General features: G+C 35.0%; 1 protein-coding gene and 1 pseudogene across 5 annotated transcripts in view; both read right to left on the bottom strand.

Annotated features, from left to right (window-relative positions):
- Window positions 1-27,334, bottom strand: part of ARHGAP24 (Rho GTPase activating protein 24) — a 775,519-nt gene that overhangs the window by 413,183 nt on the left and 335,002 nt on the right. For all 5 annotated transcript variants that reach the window (XM_073805426.1, XM_073805427.1, XM_073805428.1 and 2 more), the window contains one exon: window positions 5,034-5,233. In XM_073805426.1, the coding sequence (XP_073661527.1) occupies window positions 5,034-5,213 (180 nt within the window). In that variant the 5' untranslated portion in view covers window positions 5,214-5,233. The remainder of the gene's footprint in view (window positions 1-5,033; window positions 5,234-27,334) is intronic.
- Window positions 13,327-13,414, bottom strand: LOC117312530 (U6 spliceosomal RNA; annotated as a pseudogene).

Genomic DNA, 27,334 nt, shown 5'->3' with positions numbered 1-27,334 from the left:
ATTTTTCATAGCTACCCAAAAGTCCTAGGAGTATGCAGGTAAATGGAAGACTTTTTTAAAAATAAATTCTTCCATACAGTATAATTTTAAACTTTTTTCTGTATGTAAATAGAGCTTTATTTTAAAGATTAAAATAGAAAAAATATTAAACAAAAAGTGAAAAAATACAGTACTATAGGATGTTTACAGTAGTGTTCTATGAGTAACAGAAATAAAGGATGCATTAGTGTATGTTCAAAGTTGGCTACATACATCACTTTTCCGTGTTTGTTTTTTCAGAAACAACAAAAATCAACTTTATTTTTAAATCTGTTCTAAATAAAATCTGTATCCATGTAATTGCAAACACTGTAGAAAATGGTTTCTGGAGAGGGTTTCAGCCTAGATGAACTAAAGTTTCATTTTTAAAAGTATAGGATACTAAAGATTTTAGTTTGATGTATATTAAATATAAAGCAGTTATATTTTGAGATAGACCTCCAATATATTGCCAAGAGAACCCTGGCTACAGGCTGGAAAGTCTTGTTTACAAACCAGGTACTGTCCCCAGAGAAAGGAGAATTTGAATTTGCAATTTGAATAAGAATATGAAACATCAATATTAGGTTCAAATAGTTAAGTTTAAAATGCACTAAATCACATATATTAGGTTCTAGTAGACATGAAGATAGACAGTACAGATGGAAGAAAAACTTAACTGAGAAAATTATATTTATTAACATAGGTTTTCAACATATTAGGTATTATGGATTGAATTGGGCCGCACCCCCCCCAATTCACATTAAAGACCTAACCCCCACTGTGACTGTATTTGGGGCCTTTAACGTTAAATGATGCCATAATGATGGGGCTATTTGATAGGACTCATGTCCTTTTAAGAAGAGACACCAGGGCTCTCTCACTCTCCTGTGTACAAAGCAAAGGCCATGTGAGGACACAGAGGGAAGGCAGTTGTCTACGAGCCAGGAAGAGAAGCTTCACCTGAAACCAACTCTGGAAGCATCTTGATCTTGGATTTCCAGCCTCTAGAACTCTGAGAAAATTAATTTCTGTTGTTTAAGCATCCCTGTCTGTGGTATTCTATCACGGCAGCCAGAGGAGACATCAGGAAACAGCCACCATTATTCCTTTCTAACAGGGTAGTGTGGTTTTGCATCTTGAGTAGCTCAGGTGTTTTGGAAAGAGCTTCCCATTACCTACCTGAGAATCCAGCCTCTTTGTGTGACATACACATTCATTTTTGCTGTGGCCCCACCAATCTCTCTAAGCCCATTTCTTGTCATTTTGCTGCCCTCACAATATGGAGCTATTTATAGATATCTATTCTACAACTCCATATCTTTCCTCTGCTCTGAATTCCTTTCCCCAATTTATGTAACTGGAAAATTCCCACCAACCTTCAGCACCCCAGGTAAGGGTCACCTCTTGCTTTGCACAGCCTCCCCCCAACTCCTCTAGCCAGTCACCACTCACTCCCTGGCACTAATTGTATCTGTGTTTTCTGAGCACTCCGTGTTTACATAGTAGCCTGTCACAATTATAATTTTGTTTACATGTTTCTCCCAACAGATGTGCAGTTTTTAATAACAAGGATAATGATGGAGTTTATTCTCTTTATTGAGTGGAGAAACTCAGAGAAAGTTTCACTAAAATAAATTGAGAGCCTCTTTCTAGGACAGGAGGGACACACATTTCAAGGGTTTTAATCCTTTCATTTTAGAAATACTATCAAGAGAGAGGAAAACCAATCCAGATTAAGTTTATTGAACATTTTCAGCTGGTTAGGAATGCTTAGAAGAGTGAAGTTTTTTTTTCATTTCATTAGTGATGTTTCCTCCAGTATTATTGAAATAGCCCTCATCAAAATATATGAAGGTCAAGGGCATTCTTATGCTTGAAAGTGCCAATACTGAAAACAGTACTTCTGACTGGAAGCAAATCTAAAAAATAGATGAGGATTTGTGAGCAGGCAAAAGCCTAAACTGAAGGAACACTGGATCAGGAGCAAGGAAATCTGATTTTTCAGTTCATCATCTGCTACTCATTAACAGTATCCCTTGGTTGATACACACACACACACACACACACACACACACACACACACACACACGTACCCTTTATCTATAAAATGAGGGGTTTTATAACAACTAAATTTTTTCCCGTTTTAACATTTTTCAGGATGTTCAATTGTTCTTCATCGAATTCTTAGGATTATTCTATATCACTACAGGATTTATTTAATGTAATTTAAACTTCATTATTTTAAATACACGTTATGATTTTGATACATGAAGCTGAGGATAGTCAGTACTAGTGACAGCACATGGTCCTGGCCCAAACCTGCTTGGCTAGAGATATATTTTACTGAATCACTCACCAACTCGTCCAAAAATGTGCTGCAGCACTTACAATGTGTCAGGCATCTATGCTTACTTAAAGAACTCACTTTAAAGTAAGAAATTAATCCATTCATGGTCAAATACATGGTCCTTTCAAATTCCAAAATGTCCTCTGATATAGGAATTGCTAGATCTTCATCTGATTCCGTGCTCACATGTCTAAACATCAGTGTAAAAGATTAAAATTTAAAAGTACTATGTCAAAATTCCTGGTGCTTGTACTGTCATAAAAGATGATCCAAAAAAAGAATAATAATTCAAAGTTATTCACCCCAAACTATTACTGCTTTATTAACAGCAAATCTTTAACAAGTAATAAGTAGAAGAAAAATTAAGAAACCTTTTTTGGAGGGGGGGAATGATTGTAGTCTATGTTTGGTTTGTATAAGAATTAGTATTTTCTTGTCAATATAACTATTTTGTTAATTTCAGTCATTATAAGTCTACAAATACTAGTAACTAATACTAATATCAAAATATTATTTATCTTAGAAATATTATGAATGAAAGTAATTTTCACTTTGAGGCAGAGTTTCATTTGAATTAATCAGAAGTTTTTGCATCTTCTTATTTATATTTCCAACTTTTTGTCAAAATAACTACATTGCACTGAATACTATTTGTGACTGTAGACCTTCTAAGAAATTCCACAGAGGACAGTAGCCAAGGCAATTTGATAATATCCTCTTTTAACAGTTTAGAGCAGTCATGTGCATATTCTCTGACATCTGCAATTTCTCAAATTTTAGAAATTTTGAGCTCAAGCTTGACCCATTGTATCCTATCTTCATTACTAGAAGGTACACTGAGCTCACCAAAGAGTCAAAATGTTTGTTCAGTTTCCTTTCAATTCTCTAGCCACTCAGCCCCTGAAACCTCTGTTTTCTCCCCTAATCCCTTGTTTAGGTTCTAGATGAGACCTAATTGATCATTTGATTTGTACCCATTCTGTTTAACAACCCAGTCCACCCAAACCACGCCAGAACAAGAGTTCATAGGATAAAATATTGAAAATTACTCATACTTCTGTTTTATTGAACACGGTCCTCCATATCACAGTTTCCATACTGGATCCCCCACGTTCTACATTTTTTCACATTAACCTCAGTTTGGTAAAAATGATTTTATGTTCAGGATAATACCTACTGTGAGTACTACATAGTTTAAAACAAGGTACAAGAAAAGAACCCTAGAGTAAGAGTTAAGAAACAAAAGACTTTACTCCTTTGCCTCTGATCTCTATATGATGGGGGTCATGTTGCTTCATGTCACTAAGACACAATTTCTTCATCTATAATGATAACACCCATATTCTTCACTGATTTGCTGCAATGAAAACAATAGCAGGTATGGAAATGCACTGTAATTCTCATGATATCAATATGGGATACTTTTATTGATTTATGAGATCTTTGGCTGAGGCTATATGAACTTGGACCTAACTAGAGGCAAAATATGGCACCACTGTCTAACTTTGGGTAATATGCATTACACCTAAACATTGATTTCGTCATACTTAAGTGAGGATAATCCTACCTCACAGGATTATTGTAAGCATTTCATAACATATATATATAAATTCTTAGTCTAATGCTTGGCCCTGGTAAAAATATGCTAAAAAAATAGCAATTTCAAAAAATGAGTAGAGTTTGTAAATTCATTGCTATCTTTATGTAATTCAATTATACTAATGAGAACTTTGTTAAATTATAACGTCTGAGGAATTTAAAATACTAAAGTAGAGCCTTGATCCAAATTCCTAATTAAATTCTTACATTTTAATACAAGGCAAATAGCCTTAAGAACATACTGTTAGGGATGTTTATGTAAACTGATCTAAAACATTTTTTCTCTTATTTATATATTTTATAGATGTAGATGAAGGAAGAACACAGAAGTGATACCTCAGTTCCCATCTCCTTTCATTAATTGATAAGCAATGATCACAGCTAAGAAAGCTTGTTGTACCTACAGGGAATGATGGAGATTTTTCCTTTCTCTAATTGCAACCCAGAGATTTGTGGCTGAGAAAATAATTGTTTCCTTTATTTAAAAGACCAGTAAGAAACAGTAAATAAAAGACCAGTAAGAAACCACAAAGAAACATAGAAACTATTCCCAGGGGACTATACTGTGTATGCTGGTTGGATGTATCAACATTGTCTGGTTTAGCACTACATCCATATTTTATGTGAGTTAGAGTGGAGGGAAGCCCCCAGAGAGTTGATACTGAAGGTGTCTCAGAAATTACTTAAAATTGCATTTACAGTTTTCCTTCAAATCTTTCAACTTACTTCTGAGAAAAAGAAAGATGTTTTGGCTATAGAATATATCTTCTAGCAGATGTCCATTACCATTTCCACGTGAAGTAAGTTTGCCTGAGGGACTCAGACACTCTGTTACAGCTTCGTAAAAGTTAAAATTAATATTCAACAAGTGTAATTTGTCTCTTGGCCTCAATTATCAAATTCATCATCTTGAACCAAAGTAAACAATGAGAAAGAGTGTGAAAGATGCCAACGAAATGAAGGAGACCAGGGAGATTGGGTTGACCTCAGTCTCCATCAGTTTCTAGCAAACCCTCTACTTCTTAGACTACTAAGCACCACAATGCTTTAATTTTCTCCTACTTACCAAGGGCTTGGTTTCATCTTCGTCTTTGAAATAATAGAGTTGATCTCCTTTGAGCACAAACCAACGGGTATGCCAAGTCTTGACAAAGCCTCCCTGCTTCCTCAGCCACCCACACTTCATGGCATTGTTCCGCCCTTGGCCTTGTTGGGGGTTCTCCATGGAGTCATTGCTCTCCTCCATTACCAAGCTGATGGACTTTCCTATTTAGCAAACAGACAACAACAACAAAAATAAGGTGCTCTGATATATTCAATTCCCTCTTAAATTACTCCTGTCCCTTAAAAAAAAAAAGCTGGAGGTAGGGTGAAAAATGTAAATTAACTCACATACCAAATTTCTAGAAGCAAACCACAAACCTGACAACAATATTCCTGGAGAAAACTTGGACAGAGTTCCTTGCGTCTTCCCACTCAGCTGTGAGATAATATACCTTTTTTCCTAAGTAGACTTAAAGAATGGGAAAGTTCTAGAGATAATGGGTTAAGAAGTAATTTGGGGAAGGCAGCTATGCTCACCACTACACCACCAACGCAAGAGGCAATTTCTGAAGACAAACTAAAACCACCAACAAAAACATAACTCTCATGAAAATGGGCCTCTGTGTCTGGTGTGTACTGATTGGGACCTGTTTGTGCAGGCCTGTGATTATTTGAGCAAACTTAGCCTGACACATGTTACAGTTTAAAGGGACTATTTTAAAAACCTCAGTGGAAGACATTTGTTTTACATATGTAAAAATTTCTCAAGATGTCTCTGCTCCCCTTTCCCCCAAAATATCCCCTTGAGAGTTTCTTTGGCTGGTTAAGAATTAGTGCAGCTGAAAAAGCTTAAGAAAAAAAAAGAAAGGAAAAGAAAAATGTCCCGCCAGTGAGTCTCTTTCAAACTTCAGGAGTGAGTGGTGTGTTCCAGTCAACTGCATGATGAAGAAAATTTCAAGGTTATTGTGAAGGAATATAAGGTCATACACACTGTCCATAGCAAGCAAATTAATTTATCATAGAGGAAATATTAATCTACAGGTGAGAGGCTAAAACACCACAGTAAGAAGGTGGCTTTTGGGAGAGCCAGGGACAAGTGTTTAAGAACAAAAGACATTTTCCTGTCCTAAAGGCTTCCTGCAGGTTCTTGCCAATGTTTATTCCTAAGCACTTTTTCAGAAAGTGAAAACTACACTCTTACCCTTGTATCTTTCATGAGGATATAAGGATACAGATTAATTAATAAAACATAGATTACTCCTGTTCTGGTATATTCATGCACAAAGCTTCTATTTTTTCAGCAAGATTCCAGAAAACAAGCTGTCTTTCTATCTAGTCTTTATTTTCACTACTAATTTTTCAATTAATTTATGGGTACACAATCCTAGTTATAAATTCCATGAAGTTTCGACTGTCAGCCCTTGGCTGTTACGTTTCTTCCTTGAAGGTACAGGGTTAAACCTTGGACTTCTGGTTTCTTTGAATTTAGTCCTGCCCTTCCACTTACAGGGAAGAAGCAGAGCTAAATATTTCTTATTTTGACCATTTCAACCATCCTCTCAGGAGTTTTGCCGCTTCCATTGGCATGCATTCTAATCTAGCTCCATCCTTACTTTTATCGTCACCTCTTCAACCTACTTTTAATCTTCAGGTAGGTCACTTGACTGCCATCTATCTCATTCAATGTCCACTTTTTCCTTTCTTATCCTGAAACATCCTTCTGATGAACAGGCCCTCATCTCTACAAAACATCTTGAAACTTCCTTCTCTCCATAGGGCATTCCTATGGCAATCACCGCTCACTGCAGGAAACAGTCTCCCATCGTGTGTGTGCATGTGTGTGATGAGACTGGATCATGCCTGATGCTTCAAGTTTGTTATGCCCTTAGGGCAGGAACTTTCATCTCTTTTCTTTCACAGTACTTGACCTAGGATAAAGAGCCAAGTAAATCTCACTTTAAATGAATAATAAATGCTGTATCATAATTTAGATAATAAGTATGCTTACCTAGACCACTCTAAATAATATTTTTTGGTTTCCTGGTGTTTAAATTGTTCACATCTACAAAACTTGTTATCTCATCATTACCTATTTATTCTTTAACCAAATATATTAACTTATAAAATTGAATAAGCTCTTAAAACAATCCAACATACATCCACTTGCACACACACAAATCTAGAATTCATTGCACAACAACAAAGTTTTTCTTTGCAGCCCTTCTTTTTTTCCCTCTCATATTAATTCTTTCCATTAAATTTGAAAAATCTCCTCTAAAAGGTTTCAAGGTAAATATCAACCTACTATCCATAATATAAAAAATACAAGTGTCCAATTCCACATTTGTCTACTATCAACCCTTAGTAAAAAAAATGTGTGCACATTTGAACATGGTTTATGATTCTTCTTGCATGTGTTGTTTATAAGCCTAATGAAACCAATGACAGCATCACTCACTGAACTGCTGGCTATCATGCCCATATTTTCATGACTTCAGAATGCAACAGAAAGTGTTTTAATAGTACTAATTGTAACAATTCATTAAAACAGAAATGAAAAGAGATTGTATGATATCCCTAAGGGAAAATAATACCACAATTTTTGCTGGTTGAGTAAAGTTAAGTTTTACTAAGATAACCATAATTTTTATAGAGGAGTCTTGATATTTCTTCAAAAACCAAATGCTTCAAATTCTACCCTTCATCTTTAAAATAAGGAAGTTGGACTGGATGATTTCCAACTATGGTCCCTTCTTGCACCCTGAAATCTACCATCTCTGTAATTCCATAAGCATAAGGACACCAGATATCCTCAACACTTAGTACAATATCTGGCATATGGTGAAGCTCAATCAATGTTTGATGAATTAATAAATTTTGCAATAGGTTTGGTGCTAGATATCTAAAAGTGAACATGATCTCCATCTGAAACCTGATCTTGCCCAACACCCAATCTTAGTAAAGGCTACCATGATATGACCAGTTGGAAAAAAGAAAAAGTGATCACTTTAGATTCCTGATTCCTCCTCACCCTGAATATCAAATGTACCTGTAAATTCAGAAGATGCCTCCAAAAAATATTTCAAATCTATCCAGTTGATTCCATCTCCATCACCAATCTATTACCCAAGCCACCATTGTCTTTGACTGGATGATTCTGATGGCCCTCCAACTGGTCTCATTGCTTCCATTTTTAACCACAAACACAATGAAACATGCTCACACATGTTTCATTCTCCACAAAATAGCCAAAGTGAGCTTTAAAAAATTAAATCAGATAACGATTCTCTACTCTTAAATTTTTGATTGGTTTCCATTGTACTTATTTTAAAATCTAGAGTCTTAACCATGGCATACAAGGTTCTGAATCATCTGACACCCATTTACTGATCTAATCTAATCTCATACCATCACCTCCTCATTTCCCCCGCATGCCACACACACACACACACACACACACACACACACACACACACACTTAAAAGCTCTGATGCAGCAACACCAGGTTACTTTCAGTTCTGGAAACACCCAAGCTCCTTTATGCCTGGAGGGTTTTTTTTTTATTTATTTTTATTTTTTTATTATTATTTTTTTAACATCTTTATTGGGGTATAATTGCTTTCCAATGGTGTGTTAGTTTCTGCCCCATAACAAATTGAATCAGTTATACATATACATATGTTCCCATATCTCTTCCCTCTTGCGTCTCCCTCCCTCCCACCCTGCCTATCCCACCCCTCCAATGCCTGGAGTTTTGATGCTTGCTGATCTCTGCCTAGGCTGCTCTGCCTCATGCTCTTTACATGGCCCACCTCTTCTCATCCTTTAAGTCTCAGCCTAAAACCTACTACCTCCAACCACCATTACAAATCACCTAGTGAATTAGTTCCCCTCTTGTTATTCTCTATCACTGAATTCTGTCCTCTGTCTTCCTGACACTTCTCTAAATTGCTGTTTCTTTAGCTGTTTATTGCTGATCACCCCTGCAGGATCCCACACACTTCAACAGGTCAAGAACTTGCTTCTCCTCACTGCAGTATATCCAGTGCTTACTTTGTACTCAGCAAGCAATTGTTGAATCAAGGAATGAAGCTATGTAACAATCACAATAGAATTCCTACAAAGAATATTTTGGAAAGTTGTGAATTTCCATTTAATGCCTTAAAGAAGATGGTCTACCTTAAGAACTTGATTTTTTTTCCTCCTTTGACACAGAACACTTCAATTAACATGAAAATTGTTCTTAAACACAATGTTAAAATCACAAAATTTAAGTGAACCTGAAATTGCCCTTTCTGAAGAAATTCAAAACTGCACCTCTTAGCTTTGGCAGGAAATACATGTAATCAATTCTGGTTTTGCTTGAAGGAAAGTATGGTTCACTCACTCAGATTCTCAGAGAATGTTTTAACTGAATCTCCACTGGGAAAGTACTTTCCTGTGGTCAGGCCGTGGCAGCTGGGTTGTATATGAGATGCCAGTAGGGCCATCGACCTCAGTGTTTAGCAAAGCAACAAAACAGTAACGTAAATAAATGGTTACTCTAAACTAAAACAAAAGCAGAATTCAGTTAACTTGTGTATTCACAGCCTTAATGATAGCTACTGTATTATGCCGGAGCTCAAAACGGTCCCGTCATTTGATGGGCTAACAGATTTAAATTATTTTCCAGGGATGGAAACTGGTTTGTACATCTACTCGTATAGTACTTTTTTGCAACCAGATGAGCTAGGAACGCATGCTGCGAGTATTACATGGTGCAATCAGAAATGAAATTCCTGCTCTTAACAGAATTTTCTAGAAGTCCAACAGCCACACGCATAGGTATTATTTGTAACTTTGTTTCAACAAAGAACCTATAAACAGGCACATAAACAAAGATGTATCTAAATAGAATGCCATATGCTATAGAGCTGCAATGTGTTCGAATTTACCTACAAGATGACAATGTTCAGCAAACACAAGAGAACGGCAAAGGAGGAGGAAGCTACAGGGAAAGAGGAGGAGAGAGAACAACTTAAACCACGTTCCACCACAATGCCTCCTTAACACTCAATGAACATGTGCTCCCACATATGTGGGACCAGCGGGAGGTGCATTTTTACAGCCAGCATCAGCTCCCTCAGCTCTGGTGGGGAGAGTATCGCACCGTACACACATGATCCCAGAGCTTCAGAGTACACATGATTTCATACCACATGGCTGCTCAACACAAATAAACTACTCCAGTTGTTTAAAGAACAGTGGTCTGTTCTGTTGCTAGGAGAGAAAACAAATATAAAACTGGCAGAGTTGGTAAAATACTGCAATTTGTGAGCAATTTGTATAACTATCAAGGGTCATTTTTTTCACATCCAATTGTCACCTTTTGTGCTGACGGTGGAGCCTAACTCCTTTGTAAAATGAATGTGATTGCACTGTACATGATGTATAACTACAGAGGGCCAATATTTATCTGAATTCTAACACTTTTCTTATTAAAAAAAAACTGTTCTGTATCTGTTGCTAACATGCTGGTTTGACAAGCAGTAGTACATTTTATTGAGCTGTATGCCTAAATGCTAGCATATAGCCTTTCTATAGGTAATGGTTCACACCACAAAAACACACACAGGGAATTATATAGTATGTGTGCATATGTGTATGTATTCATTCATATGTGTGAATGCAAGTGTGTGTACACATATATGCATACATGTGTATATGAACATGCATGTGTGTGTGTATGTGGGTATATACACATTGTGTGTGTCTTCTTCCTAGAGAAGAAAACCCTTAAAGGCAACATATTTGTTAAGATTCTTTTCTCATTTTTTAAAATACTAAGTTCCACGCCACTGGCAGACATGTAAGGATATTCCTGCTGATCTGACATTCTTTGATGAAGCAAAGAACATAAAAGAGCTTTCCATACGAGGTTCACTGAACAAACTGGTTGTGGTATACTACTGTCAACCTATGAAGTTATATTTTTATTTTTATTATTTACCAGAACATTTCTTTAATAACTGCAATTATTTACCTGATTAGAACTTAAAACTCTTTTAAAATTCTAAATATTTAAATAATTTCAGGCCTGATTTCTCTCTCTCTCTCTTTCCCCAAGCAGGCACTAAGGAAAGGCCATATGAACACACAGCGAGAAGGTGACCATCTGCAAGACAGGAAGAAAGCTTTACCAGAACGTGGCTAGTACCTTGATCTCAGAGTTCCAGCCTCCAGAACTGTGAGAAAATAAATTTCTGTTGTTTCAGCCATCCAGTCTACGATATTTTTTTATGCAGCCAGAGCAGACTAAGACAATGTACATTTACAAAATGTGTGCACAAAAATATTTAAAGAATTACATCTTAGTAGCCTAAGTAACCTCTAACTAAAGAAAACTGATGAGTGAAAAACAGTGCACTTTCTGTACCTCACACTCTACCACACCACCTCTCCACTGGAAGAATGAATCAAACTGTGATACCTACAAGGGAATCAGCACTCTAGATCCCATATTGCAGTGGATCTAGTGGAGATTGTTTTAGCTCCAAGATAAATTCCAGGAGGCCAAATCTGTTTTCAGGAAGCAATCAAATTTTTAAAAATACTTTGAAAGGGTTTTCCACACTTGGTTGTTCTCACTGTGTGATTAACTTCTATTCAGCTCCTCTACGAAGTCTTCCCTAGAGCCACTGCCATCCCCAGTCTGGATGTTCCCTTTCCACAAGTTCCCATGTCACTCTGAACATAGCCTTTGTCACATGTGGCCATATGCTTATTACTGTTCAGTCTTCTACACCAAAACTCTTGGAGGATATGGGCTCCCTGAACCCCCACACCAGCATATACTAAATACTCAAAGGTTTGTTAAATAAATGGAAGGGAATGAGGAATGAATGAATAAGCAAATGCATCAGTCGGTCTTTGGGGCCTAAGAGAATGGACCTCAGAGGCCTCAAGGTTCCCCAGAGTGCAGTGCAAAAATCCTAAACCATTTGATGTTATAGACACAAATGAAAGGACTTCAGTCCAAATTCTCCCGCCTAAATACAACCCTTTAAGATTTTAGTGGCTTAAAGCTAAACCAAACTTCAGAAACTGTTGAGCAAAGAGAAATCCCATTTGTCTCACTGGGATTATAACTCGAATTAAAAATAAAGAAACATTTCTTCTTAAAACTGAAGAGTTTAAGTGTGAAGAAAACAGGAGAACTGAATAATGTACAACAGTCATGAAGGTAAAGTTTAAAATAGTCACCAGAAGAGCATACCTGGGGGAAATTTAACATAATAATTTTGTAAATGTGCAGTTATTTAGCTGAAGAAATACTAAATACCCTGTTCCTTGATTCATTTGAAATTTTGTCGAAAACAACAGAGAATACACAATAATAGAAAATGATGTACCTGTTGGGATGGATCAGGAATGTCACTCTACATTTTATATTTTAAGCTTCAGTATTTCCATATTCACTTGGTAAGAAATCAAAATGACTTAATGGGATGAACAATTTGAAAAAAAGTTTAAATATTTACTTTGTTTTTGTTGTATGTTTAATGCCTTAGACTTTGTAGAGAGAACCTGCTCCTTCTTAAGGAGGTTTTAATTCAACAGGGAGAAAAGTATTTTAATATATATTTAGATGTGTTCTCCCACCACCACATCAGTATCTGAGGGATTAGTAAAAAAAAAAAGAAAATCACTGGAATTCCCAAGGCTGATAATCTTAGTAGAAATAAAAATCAAATCAGAACAAATGTTTTACCATTGATGGAATTGAGAGAAATGACAGATATGTGGCAAGTGTGCTGCTACTCTTAAGCTCATGACAGCCATTACTAATTAATCACAGTTCTCCTTCCTGAGGGACCTAGATGTACCTCCAGATGGCTTCTCAATACAGCACTCCAGACAGTCACAACAAATCAATCATATATGAAAAGGAGAGAGAGACTCTTCGTTACTTTGATCCTGTAAATAAACCAAGAACTGAAAATACCCCCCCCCCAACAGAAAATAGAAACTCAGGTGCTCCCCGAGAGAGACTGCCATTTGAAATGAGAAAAGAAAAGAAAATCAACTATTTTTTTTCTTTTAAATTGAGGTATAATTGACATAACATTATATTAGTTTCAGGTATACAAAATAATTAATCAATATTTGTATATATTGCAATATAATCACCACAAGAAGTCAACTTAATATCAATCACCATATATAGTTACAAATTTATTTTCTTGGGATGAGAACTATCAAGATCCACTCTCCTGGCTACTATCAAATATGCAATACAGTATTATTAACTATAGTCACCATGCTGTACATCACATAAAAATACAAAACGTTTCTCGAATTTGCAGGGGCCATGCTTATCTTCTCTGTAGTATTCCAATTTTAGTAAACATGCTGCCAAAGCAAGCAGGAAAGTCAACTTCTTTTAATGGAAAAAACTAATAGTTTGCTGAGAGCTCTAAGATGGCAACTATCATTGCATCATATGGCCACAAAGAACAAAGCAAATGGATCTGAAGCAGGGAAAAGGAAATAGGAGTTGAATGTCCCTTGTTCTATATTAATTAACCCCATCTATGACTAGACCCTTAAAAATAGGATCAGAAAGCAGATTTTATAAACATCTCAATTTTTAAGCTTTTGTGTGTCTTTCCCCTCCCTCCTAGTTCATTTTTCATTGGTAAAACTTCATTTTGAAAAGCTGTCTCAAGGAAAAAAGAAAATTAATGGGATTATAGTACCTAGAGGATGGGGGAGCAATGGCAGCCATGAAGGGGAGTTTTTGTACACAGTGGGCAGAGTGAAGAGAGCAAAACTGAAGCAAGTGGAATGCTGAGGAAGACAGTCAGGCTAAGTTGGGAAGAACCTTCCCAGGTGGGTCCTCCTCTCATAGTAGGAAAATAACCTCTGGGCCTGTCATTTAAAGAGGTCCTCCATCTCTATCCCCTGATGGTCACACTTTTATACTTAGACAAAAGCCTGTATAAAATACTACTTTTGATGTCAGATTTCTTTAGTGAATCCAACCCAGGAAAGTCAGTTATGCTGTCGATCACATTATCATTTCAAGGCTCTCTGTGGGGCCAGCTTTTTACTCAACCACACTTCAAAGAAAATATTATACAAGTAGGTAACTTTGGCTGAGACAGTCATTTGTCTACAATGAACTCTCAAGTTTTCTCCTTCAAATGCAAGCCATGAGGTGCGTAATGATTTCCAATAAGAACCACTTCTTTTATTGTCAATTAATCCTGTGGGTTAAACATCATCAGCCTTGCTTTAAAGCTCTGGAAAATTATGGACACTCTAAGTATATAAATTTTGTCCTAATCACTGAACCACGGTTACTCTCCCAATGATTTATTATATTGAGGTATTGACAATCCAATTTTTTCATTATAATTTGAGGAAAGTGGGGACAGGTCAAAATGAAAAAATCTGACTTCTCTTCCACTTCATTCAGCATCATTCACATTATGATGGACTTTGATGTGTTAAACTTTAATCATTTAGGAGGTACATTATTCTCATATAATTTGCATACATTTTAGTTCTTCAAAGTATCTAATTAATTTACACTTCAGTTTTAGATGAGCAGAATAGAAATCTAGCTTTACTGCACCTGAATATATTTAATTAAGAGTTCCGTGAAAGATAAATAAATCCCATATATAAAAAGCCATTTTTTAATTTAATATTTTATTTTATACATTGTAAAAAGCCATTTTTTAAAAATAGGAAATTTGGTGGGACATATAATATTTGGAATGTCCAGAAGCCTATCCTTGGGAACCCTCTCTCCCTCATTCCATGTTGTTTCTGATGGTAGCACCATCCCACTGCCATAGGGTGGGGTTGGACTTGATTACACCTAGGTTCTGAGTTCTCAAGCAACAGTGACCAGCCCAGGAAGAGGGCATGTGACTGAAGCAGTGCCAAGTAGAGTCCTTCCTTAGGACAACTATAGTGATGCTGGAAGAATGAGCATCTGTGATGAATGAGGCTGACAGCATTCATCTCCCCTGGCCTGTAGAGGAAAGTGGTCTGCACAATGAAGTGATGCAGAGATAAGCAGATATGAGAAAAGACTAGAGAGAGCCCTGGAATATCCATCCTAGTTCTAGCTCCTGAAGTCCTGGCCTTTGTGTATCTTCCTTTGATCTTATGAGATATGTCTTACTCTTCCCGGCAAAGTGAGCAAATAAATTCCCATTTGCTTAATCTAGCTTGAGTTGGTTTTAATCACTTGCTACCCCAAAAAGTTTTTCTTAATATCCAGGAAAAACACAATGAAACTATGTGTGGGAAAAATTTCTTTAAAATAATGAAAATCTAGGCTTACAACACATAAGCTTTAAAAATTTCTTTAAAATAATGAAAATCTAGGCTTCCCCTACCTTGCATCATACACAAAAATTAATTCAATATGTATATTAGACCTAAATTTAAAAGCTAACACTTCCTGAAGAAAACATAGGAGAATAAATTCACAACCGGGGATGAAAAAGTTATTTTTTAGAAAGGATATATAAAGTAATAACCATAAAACTTTATAATTCAGAAATTATTAAAAGTAAAAACTTCTGTTCATCAAAAGACATCATTTAAAAAAAGGACTAGGCAAGCCAGACATTGTTTGAAAATATTTACAAAACATATATCTGCCAAGAGACATACATCCATAATATATAAAGGATTTCTACAACTCACTAATAAACAGACCAAAAAAAAAAAAAAACCCAAAACAGTTTAGAAAATGAAAATAAATTAAATAAAGCCTTTACAAAGGAAGATATAGAAATGTCCAATAATCTCACAGAAAAGTCCCAACACCATTAGTCATCAGAGAAACGTATATTAAAATCACAGTAAGATAACATTACATAAACATTTGAATGGCTAAAGTTAAAAACAGTTGACAACACCAAGTGTTGATGAGGAAGGATATGGAACAACCAGAATTTTCAGACATTGCTGGTAAGAGCATAAATGGTACAACCACTTTGATAGAAGGTTTGGCAATTTCTTATGAAATTAAACACATCTTTACCTATGATTTTACCAATTCCAATGAAAGACGTTTAACCAAGAGAAATGGAATCCATATGGTCACAAAAATATTTGAACGAAAATATCCATGGTGGTTTTATTTATATTAGCTTCAAGTAGAAAACACTCGATGTCCATCAACAAGTGAGTAGATAAACAAATTATGGCATAATCATACGGTGAAATACTCCTTAGCAATAACAAGAAACAAACTATACATATACATAACAACATAGATGAATTCCATAGTCATTATAACGAGTAAACAAAACCAGATACAGAATATACACTTCATGATTCCATTCATATGAAGTTCTAGATTAGGCCCAACCAGTCTATGATGATAGAAACCAGAAAAATGGCTGCTATGGAGGGGATGGGAAGGGGCACAGGGAACTTTCTAAGGTGATGGAAATGCCTTATGTCTTTATGGGATATGAGTTATATGGGTACAGACATCTGTCTAAACTCATGAACTGTACATTTGAGATTTATGCACAAATTATGTTGTTCTAATAAATCTTATCCCTAAAATAAACTGAAAATATTGAATTCTAGCTAGTGGGATTGCTTTTTGCTGTGGAATGGATTAGCAATTCTGAAATTACCTTCTGAGTATTCCAAGTTGAGTAAATAAATATGTATGTTGAATGCAATGGGAAGCCAGGTTTCTCACTGTTGGAAAAGGAAGTTACAAACATGGAAATGGAAAGATGAGAATGTATCCTGTGTTTGAGATAGAATTAGAGATATCATCATGAACTCGTGGTTTTTATTTTTTTAATAAAAATTATATATATTTATGGTGTAGACCATGATGATTTGGTATACATATACATGGTGAAAAGATGACTACAGTCAAGCTATTAACATACCATCTCCTCACAGGGTTATCATTTTTTGTGTGTGATGAGAGCACCTGAAATCTACTCTCTTAGCAAATTTCCAGTATTTGATAAAGTATTATTAACTATATTCATCATGTTGTAGCTTAGATCTCTAGATTTATTCATCATGCCTAACTGCAACTTTATACCCTTTAACCAACATCTCATGATTTTTAATAGATAGGTACACAGATACAGAAATAAATATAGACATATATTTACTAATGCTGCTCACTGAGAGAACCCTGAAGTAATGACACACCAGGAGCGAGCAATGAATGAGTACACCTAGCATCCAGATCTTGACTTCTAAACACCATTTACTTGAAAATAGAATCATGGCTACTTGGATAAAAAAAGATTGATTCCAGGGCCTCACCAGGAAAAGCACAAGATGATGCTAGAATAACATGTGCTGGAAAGTAAGGAAATTCTCAAGAAAGATGGAAGAATATTGAAAGGACACAGAGGCTAGTTTGAAGTGGTTTTCACTGGACAAATATGGGACAATTTGAAGATAAGAATAAATAATGATAGTAATAGATCATACCCATAGAATAAAACAAGAATACATGAGTTCTACTGATATAATAAACAAACAAGCAAACAAATAAACAAATGGAAGATGTGAGAAAGCTCTTCCTTTCAGTAGAATGTCAACTAATAAATATGGAAGTGATAATGAAGTTACAAATTATCAATGAATGCAAAATCTAGTGGGTAAATGTTTGGTGGGGAAGACATATTTACATAATCTCAAAGTACCTTTCCAAAAATTAATCCTAATTTAGAAAGGGTAAAATAGTAACTTTACTGTGAAGAAACCTGGCAGACCCGATGCAACCAGAGTTTACATCATCAATGTTGGAACTAATTGACATCATGGGCCTCTTGATGGGATGCTCTGAGAAGGACACATTATCACTTCTGTTTTGGCCCTGCCAAAAATGCATAACCTAAACATAATCATGAGGAAACATTGCACAGACAAAAAATTGAGGTACATTCAACAAAATAACTGTTCTGCATTCTTCAAAAATCTCAAGGTCAAAAAAGACAAAATGGTTAAGGAACTGTTCCAAATGAAAGTACACTAAAGAGACATGATAACTCAACAGAATGCTTGACCCCGGCTTGCATTCTGAGCCAAAACAAAACAGAGAAAGGGGACATTATTGGGAAAATTGATAAAACTTAAATATAAACTGTGGATTAGATAATATTTTATCAGTGTTAAATTTTCTCATTTTGGTCATTGATAATTATGTTATCAAGGCAGTTATGTGACTTGTTTTTAGGAAATACACGTTCAAGTATTTAAAAGAGATAGATGTCTTCAATTTATTTTCAAACAATTCAGAAAAAATCATAAATAGACATATATATAAACACATATATAAATGAATGATAAATGAAACAGAATGTAAATAATTGGGAATCTGGGTTAAGGGTGTTAGAAGTTCTTAGTACTATTCTTATAACTTTTCTGTAAATGTGAAAGTATATCAAAACAAAAAGTTATACAACACATATGCTTCACTGTATGCTGGCTCAAATGAGAAGCAAAATTTGTTTTTCATTTGGCCACCATGAGTAAGTTTCAAGTATGTTACTGTAATTGAAAAGGTACTACAGTGGGGCAAAAACCCTATACTCAGAAAACTATAAGATACTGATGAAAGAAATCAAAGATGACACAAACAGATGGAGAGATATACCATGTTCTTAGACTGGAAGAGTGAATATTGTGAAAATGACTATTCTAACCAAAGCATTCTACAGATTCAATGCAATCCCTATCAAATTATCAACAGCATTTTTCACAGGATTAGAATAAAATAATCTTACAATTTGTATGAAAATACAAAAGACCCTGAATAGGCAAAGCAATCTTGAGAAAGAAAAATGGAGCTGGAGGAATCAGGCTCCCAGACTTCAGACTATACTACAAAGCTACAGTAATCAAAACAGTACAATGGTACTGGCACAAAAACAGAAATATAGAGCAATGGAACAAGATTGAAAGCTCAGAGATAAACCCATGCACCTATGGTCACCTAATCTATGACAAAGGAGGCAAGAATATACAGTGGAGAAAAAACCGTCTCTTCAATAAGTAGTGCTGGGAAAACTGGACAGCCACATGTACAAGAATGAAATTAGAACACTCCCTAACACCATACACAAAAATAAACTCAAAATGGATTAAAAATCTAAATGTAAGGTCAGACACTATAAAACTCTAAGAGTAAAACATAGGCAGAACACTTTGATATAAATTGCAGCAGGATCTTTTTTTGATCTACCTCCTAGAGTAATAAAATTAAAAACAAAAATGAACAAATGAGATCTAGTTAAACTTAAAAGCTTTTGCACAGCAAAGGAAACCATAAACAAAACAAAAAGACAACCCTCAGAATGGGAGAAAATATTTGCAAATGAAGCAACTGACAAAGGATTAATCTCCAGAATATACAAACAGCCCATACAGTTCAATATTAAAAAACAAATAACCCAATCAAAAAATGTGGGGAAGATCTAAATAGACATTTCTCCAAAGAAGACATACAGATAGCCAAAAAGCACATGAAGAGATGTTCAACATCACTAATTATTAGAGAAATGCAAATCAAAACTACAATAGGTATCACCTCACACTGGTCAGAATGGCCATCATCAAAAAATCTATAAACAATAAATACTAGCGAGGGTGTGGAGAAAAGGGAACCCTCCTACACTGTTGGTGGGAATGTAAATTGGTACAGCCACTGTGGAGAACAGTATGAAGTTTCCTTAAAAACCAAAAATAGAACCATCATGTGACGCAGCAATCCCACTCCTAGGCATATACCCAGACAAAACCATAATTCAAAAAGATACATGTACCCCAATGTTCATTGCAACACTATTATAATAGCCAGGACATGTAAATGTCCATCAAGGGGAATGGATGAAGAAGATATGCCACATATACACAATGGAATATTACTCAGCCATAAAAAAGAACAAAATAATGCCATTTGCAGCAACATGGATGGACCAATAGATTCTCATACTGAGTGAAGTAAGTCAGACACAGAAAGACAAATATCATATGATATCTCTTTACATGTGGAAACTTAAAAAATGGGTACAAATGAACTTATTTACAAAACAGAAGTAGAGTCATGGATGTAGAAAACAAACTTATGGTTATCAGGGGATGGTGGGGAGGAATAAATTGGGAGATTGGGATTGATATATACACACTACGATATATAAAATAGATAACTAATAAGAGCCTGTCGTATAGCATAGGGAAATCTACTCAATACTCTGTAATGGACTATATGGGAAAAGAATCTAAAAAAAAAAAAAAGTGGATATATGTATATGTATAACTGATTCACTTTGCTGTATACCTGAAACTAACACAACATTGTAAATCAACTCTACTCCAATAAAAATTAAAAGAAAAGAAAAGGTACAACACTAAAAGTTAGTAAACATGGTTTTGGAATTAAATAGCTACCTGACCTTAAGAAAAGCCTTTGATTCTCTTGGTCTCAATCCTCTGAGCCACAAAATAAAGAGGTTGAATGAACTATTTGATATCTAAGATTTCTGTTAATTCTACAATGTTGTGATTCTTAGAGATGGTCTTTTAACAGCATTGTACCTCTAGAGGTAACATGATTAGTAGGAAAATTTTTCTAGTTCAGTTACAGCTAAGACTTCTAAAGGAAAAAGGACAGTAAATAGAGTAGAAGTCTTGTTCTATTCCCGGCCCTCTTTATTGAATTGTTATGCCATTTTAGCATCTTATCATTTTATTTTTTGAAAATGTCATGCCTTAATTTAGAAGACTATAAAAACAACTACCACTGAAAATCTGTATGATATTTTATATAGAAATATGATTTTACTTGTTTAATAAAGAATATTGATATATAGCGTTTACTCATTATTCTAAGCAATATATATGTGTACATATGTATTTGTGTATATGTGCTTATGTGTGTATATATACTCATTTAATCCTCAAAACAATTCTATGAAGTAAGTATGATTATTATTTCCACTTTACAGATAGGGAAACTAAGGTACCAAAAGGTACTTACAGTCCTACCTCTAATAAGTGGCTCTTTAAAAACAACCATGCATTCAAACCTAGGCAGTGTGGATGCAGAGACTGTGTCTTACTCACAATTCTACATTTCCTCTCAAATATTACACAGAAATAAACTCTAGCATAGAATAGCATACACATTTTAATAAGACCATGAGTAAAAGTGATCTGAGTCATAAAACTATTTATGTCATAAGAATAAATATATATTTGTTTTATGTGTATATATACATATACACACACAAAGGAGAAGCAAATTCTGTTCTTCAAATATGTATACGTGTGTGTGTGTGTGTGTGTGTGTGTGTGTGTGTGTGTATATATATATATATATATATATATATATATATATATATATATATATACATGAGAAGGCTCATTTTCCAGATCTATCACTAATATATTCTTACCACCTTGATATTTATGCACATATATTTCATTTTGAGTTTTTACTTTTAAAATTCTAATACTGGACAGACCCTTCCATGTGAACCTTTTGCCACATTGACTTGTTGCTCTTTCCCCTTCAGCAGCTTGAAAGCAGTCAAGTGAAAAGCTCAGAAACTGCTGGTTGTCTGTTCTTTGCAGAGGGCAGCAAATAAAGCCCCACCGTGCTGTAGCACACTTGACACTCTTAACCCAGGGAAAAAAGAATGAGGCTCGTGTGCTTGGTACTTTATGAGAAAATTAGCAGTGAAAAGGACAAGTTCCTTTTTGCCTTAAAAAAAGAAACTATGGAGCACTGTGTCATTTCAGTTGGAAAAGTACAAAGTTGTATAAGTCCTAAAAATTTTATTACAGCTTGACTAACACCTGTTCTCTCACTGCGGGTGCCAATATCTGTAGTCACCTGCTTGGCTCAGTAAGGTCTCCCTAGACGCTGGAAAATTACTCATGCTAATCCCAAATTCACCTCTCATGAGATCTAGGTTGGGTGAAAAAACAAAGCTGAAAGACTTAAGCAAGTATACTTTTAAATGGCAATGGAATTATCTGAGAGAGAGAAAAGCCAGGAGTGACAACAGTAAGAATTAGAACCCATAATGTTTTAACATGTCTGACATATTACCTTGCAAAAAATAATAATAATCACCAGTATTTATATATAAGGCTCCTCATAAATTTCATATAATCTGAATTCCATACATTCCTTATAATCCATATAATTCCTGACAGAACCCTTAAAAAGCAGGACTGATGTCCCTGTTATATGTAGGAACCAAATGGCTAAGGTGACTTGCTGAAGCCATAAACCTAGCAAATATCTGAGCAGGTATTTTTTTAAGAAGATGCTTTTTTAAAAGAAGTTCTTTTTTCCTTTTTTTCCCACCAAACTACACTGCTTCATACTTACAACCTCACCTTACACAGACCACACTGTATACTTACTAGCATTCCCCAAAACTGAAGGGACAAACACTGTAATGACAGAACAAAGAGTGAGCACTTAAATATTTATTACATCATAGCTTAATATTGTTATAAAAAATGTATAAGACAAAATTAACAGACTATTAAGGAAATATTCTAACAGTATTTATTTTTCATAGAGCTGCTTTAGAAGTCTAAGAATTTAAACATAAAATGGAGATATTACATAAAGGGTCACTTATAAAAATTCAAGTATTAGCACAACTTCAATTACAATCTTAGAGTGAAAAAATAAAACATGTTTTAATGGTTGCAGAAAAAGTCTTCTTTCCAACATGGTTGTGAAATGTAACACTCGGGTTAATTAAATATGAAGTCTAGTAATGTCTTTTATAACATGAACAGATGGCCAATTTCCAATTAATTAGAAAAATAATCATAATTGTCATCAAAACTATAATAAACACAATTCAGTCTTGCTTTGCCATTCAGAATCTTGTAATACTATAAAGGTCAGTTACCAGGATTTTTATCATTAACAGATCGCTAAATAATCCAGATTCAATCATCATTTTTCTGCTGCCCAGCTAAACCAACAGTTAATGATAGTATTCTTCCTGCTCCCAGAGCTAAACTATTCTTTTTTCCTATCTTCCCTCCCCATTCTCTCTATCGTAACTAGCTTTGTTCTACTCTCACCACCACCCCTTTGCCTCACACCTATATGATGATTTCATTCTTTGATATTTCTAAGGGCCCCTCTCTTAGTGCTACTGCAAGACTGATCATTCTTAAACATGTATTTTATACAGTCCAGAACCTTCAAAAGCTTCCAACTGTATAGCACATTATGTTTAAATTTAGCCTCATTTTCAAAGTGTCATAATCTAACCGAGTTTACCTTTCCAATTTATTGTTCATTACTCCCCCAATAAGCACCTATGAAGCAGTCGTCCAAATCTGTGTCTCAATTTAACACAAACACACAGTGCTTATTCTTACCTCTTCCTTCATGGAACTTACTACAACTAAAATAATCATTCTTCTTCATCATCGTAATCATCATTATCACTATCATCAACAGCAAATGTGCATATTACTTAACACGCACCAGGCAATGTCATTAGTGCATTATACTTTTTATATAATCCTCACAATAACCTTGTGAAATAGATACTATTATAATAATCCTCATTTTACAGAAGGTCTAAAGCAGTCAAGTAACTCATGCAAGATCACAAAGGTAGTAAATTGTAGAGTCAGAATTCAAACCAGCAGTTTGGTTCCAAATTTTACACTCAACCACTATCTATATACCTCTGTCAGTAACATAATTAGCTATTAGTTATTTCACATATGCTACTCTTATCTATTTAATTATAAAACTTATTTATAAGAATTTTATTTCTTCAAGGGGCTTCTTAATATGAGATACACAGTTAGCTCAGAACAAATTTTTCTAAGGGAGACCATTTTATTCAAAGAATAAACACAAAGATCCAAGAATTATGATTAGTCAAAATGTATAGAACTACATCTTCTGTCACCAACAAAGTTCTCTGAATCAGGACTTGTCTGTGACAAGAGCGCTGAGAGGATGGAAACTGGAGCATGGGCCGGGCAGTAGCTGCTTAGGGGATTTCTACATTGGAGAGGCTGCAGGACAGCTTTCTGCTTGTATAAAAGACCAGAGATTCAGAAGACTTGCTTTGAAGCTATAGTTGCCAAACAAGGATACTTACTGAGATTGTAGGTTCTAAACCAATAAAAAGAGCAACACTTCCTAAATATGCTCTTACTTATTCTCTGCATAAGATTGGGAAAACATAAATAACCCATATTAGTTAAATTATTGTTAATTTATTAAGTATGGGGGAGGGTGGACAGCACCCCACTAACCCCTCAAAACTTTGTAGTGATTGATCATGCTGATGAACTGAAGCATACAACTTTTGGAAATAAAAGAGAAAATTCTTACGCACAGATATACATATATAAAATGCATGCACATAAAGAAACTTGAGTAGAACTTTTTTTTTTTTCTAATAGGTCAACAGGCCAGGCTTCTATACTCTCAAGAAGATTAGACTCATTCTTCAAGGTCCAGCTCAAATGTGAACCCATCTGTGAGGTTTTCTTTTGCATGATTAATCACTGCTTCTTCTGTATTCTAACAGCATTCTATAAATATCTCTATTGGATTACATGGTATAAAAACTACTACTTAGAAAATGTGCAGATCTTGACTTCTAGACTGCTACCAACTCAAATGTGCATCAACAAATGAACAGATAAACCAATTTGATATAATCATGCAATTAGTACAACTCAGCAATGAAAAGGAACTAATTATTAATTTGTAAAACAACATGGATAATTCTCAAAAGCTTTAAGCTAAAGAAACCAGACACAAAAGAATACATACTGGTGCCAAGAACTGTGAAGGATCTGAGATTTTATTCAGTGTGTAAGCTTGTAAGTTTCATTCATGCAGGCAGAAGACACAAGACTCCTGGGTCACAGACAAAGGACTTTGTTACTCACAGCAATAGGATTAGCTAGAGTGCCACACCTGCCCAAACAGTGGGTTATGTTACAGGAGAGGAACCTGGGAGCTTCGGGAGCCTGAATCCATTATAATGGGCAGTAAGTCTGCCTGACTTTACCCCAAACGGACACATTATCTCTAATGCACTGAACAATAACAAACTTGCTCTTTTCTCAGAAGAAGACATTATCTCTAGCTTCCAAGGTTGTTCACTATACAAACACCTTTGGAAAAAACAGTCAGTACCTCTGCTCACAAGAGACATGCAGAATCATGAAAGACTTATGGAGAAATATTTCCTAGTCATTATATGTGTTCATTCATATAACATTTCTGGAATAGACAAAACTAGTTTATGGTGGGGAAAAAAATTGGAACAGTCATTGTTTGGAGCCAGAGGTGACTATAAAGGATCACAAGGGAAATTTCTAGGGCGAAGGTAATATTATATATCTTATATGGGGTAATGGTTACAAAAGTAATATATATATTTGTCAAACTCATCAAACTACACATAATAGTATATGTAAATTATATCTAAATTATGTATGTACAGATTGGGTATGTAAATTATATCCAAATAAAGATGATGTAAAAAAATTTGCTGATCATAACTTTTAGACTGCTATCATCTCAAGGGCAAGGACTGTGTCTTATTCATCTATCTTATGATTACTGAGATGAAGTTAGCCAACTGAATATTCTTAGTAAGTTCTCATACAGACTGGTGGCACCGAATTATTAATAATGTTTAAAATGGGCCTTTAAGTATCCTACCTTGTCCTATGTTGATTTGAAATGCCATTACATTAGACTTTTTAAAGTTATTTGGTTGTATTCATTTATAAATATTAATACATATGAATATCAGTGAGCCATTAAAAATTTGTATTTTAAAAAATAAAACCTCTAAATAATAAATTATTTTGATACAGGTTAGTTTTAATAATGGGATGATTTGCTTAAAAAGATGAAAATGTTTGCTAATCATAATTAGGTTATTTCCATATCATAAACGTAGTTGACTAACTCCTTTAGAAACACAGTACTTTTCAAATAAATCTTCAGAATGAAGACAGTAGAAATATATTTGAAATTTGAAAGTTGCAAAGATTTTTTTCTGATTGTCCTTTCACTTAGCCAATTTAAATTTAGTGGAAATACCTGCTGTCTATTAGGTGGTAACTTAGGCTAGCAAAACCTAAGAAACAAAAGTTACAGCCTTAGTTTCCATTTATAACATAATTCTCAAATCTCTTCTTCTCAATATATACTTTGGTGTAATTTTTTTTTTTTTTTTTGCGGGACGCGGGCCTCTCACTGCTGCGGCCTCTCCCGTTGCGGAGCACAGGCTCCGGACGCGCAGGCTCAGCGGCCATGGCTCACGGGCCCAGCCGCTCCGCAGCATGTGGGATCCTCCCGGACCGGGGCACGAACCTGCGTGCCCCACATCGGCAGGCGGACTCCCAACCACTGCGCCACCAGGGAAGCCCTTGGTGTAATTTTTATAATTTATTTTATAAATGATGACTATTTATTTTTTCAGAGAATATATTAATGTGAATTAAATAATTCCCTGAACTTATATTAAAGTATTCTTTGAAAGCATTAAGACAGTGGATCTAAATAAAATGGTTTGCCATCTTAGTATATATTAAATTGTAAGTTAAAAAATTTGTCTTACTCTTATGTTTTATCATGTTATCCTTCATTTTTTCTAATTAAATATTGTAGCAAAGCATACTACGTGATGCCAAGAGTTAATCACAATTCTAAAGAAAGTTTTCTGCAATTGTAGATGCCTACAGGTAAACATGGACAAAAGAAGAGTTTTAAAACTCAAATAAGCAAAACTTTTTCTAGATACCAAAGTCCAGCTTACCGTAGAGAATACATTCAAAATTTGGCAGGAAAAACATTATTTTTCCCTATAGGAATCTCTTGGCTCTATATGGATTTTTATACTTGAATTGTTTTTTGTCCACATTCTTTCAAACTAAAGTCCTATATTTTCATTGCTCAAAATAGACACTTTCTGCCCTGGACTAGAGTCAATAGTCAAAAGAGGAAAATAAAGAATGTTAAAGTATGAATGGCTGAGCATAAGAGGGGAGACCTTGCATCAATAATCGATGTGTGTTTCTTTAATTGTGTCTTAAGCCCGATCCTTATCTTACCAACCAGATGGAAAACTTCTCAAGGTCGAGGATTTGAGAAGTTTTGTGTTCTCATATTTTGTAATCATGTGTTTTGTAATCTCATGCATAGCCCAGAATTGAACGTGAAGTGGGTACTCAATGTTGCTTGTCCATTGATTGAAATGCAAATGATAGACTATTTTTAAAAAAGGTAGTTATATAGAG

This window comes from Tursiops truncatus, chromosome 5, assembly GCF_011762595.2.
Source record: "Tursiops truncatus isolate mTurTru1 chromosome 5, mTurTru1.mat.Y, whole genome shotgun sequence".
NCBI lineage: Eukaryota > Metazoa > Chordata > Mammalia > Artiodactyla > Delphinidae > Tursiops > Tursiops truncatus.
This window is presented reverse-complemented; position numbering and strand designations above follow the sequence as displayed.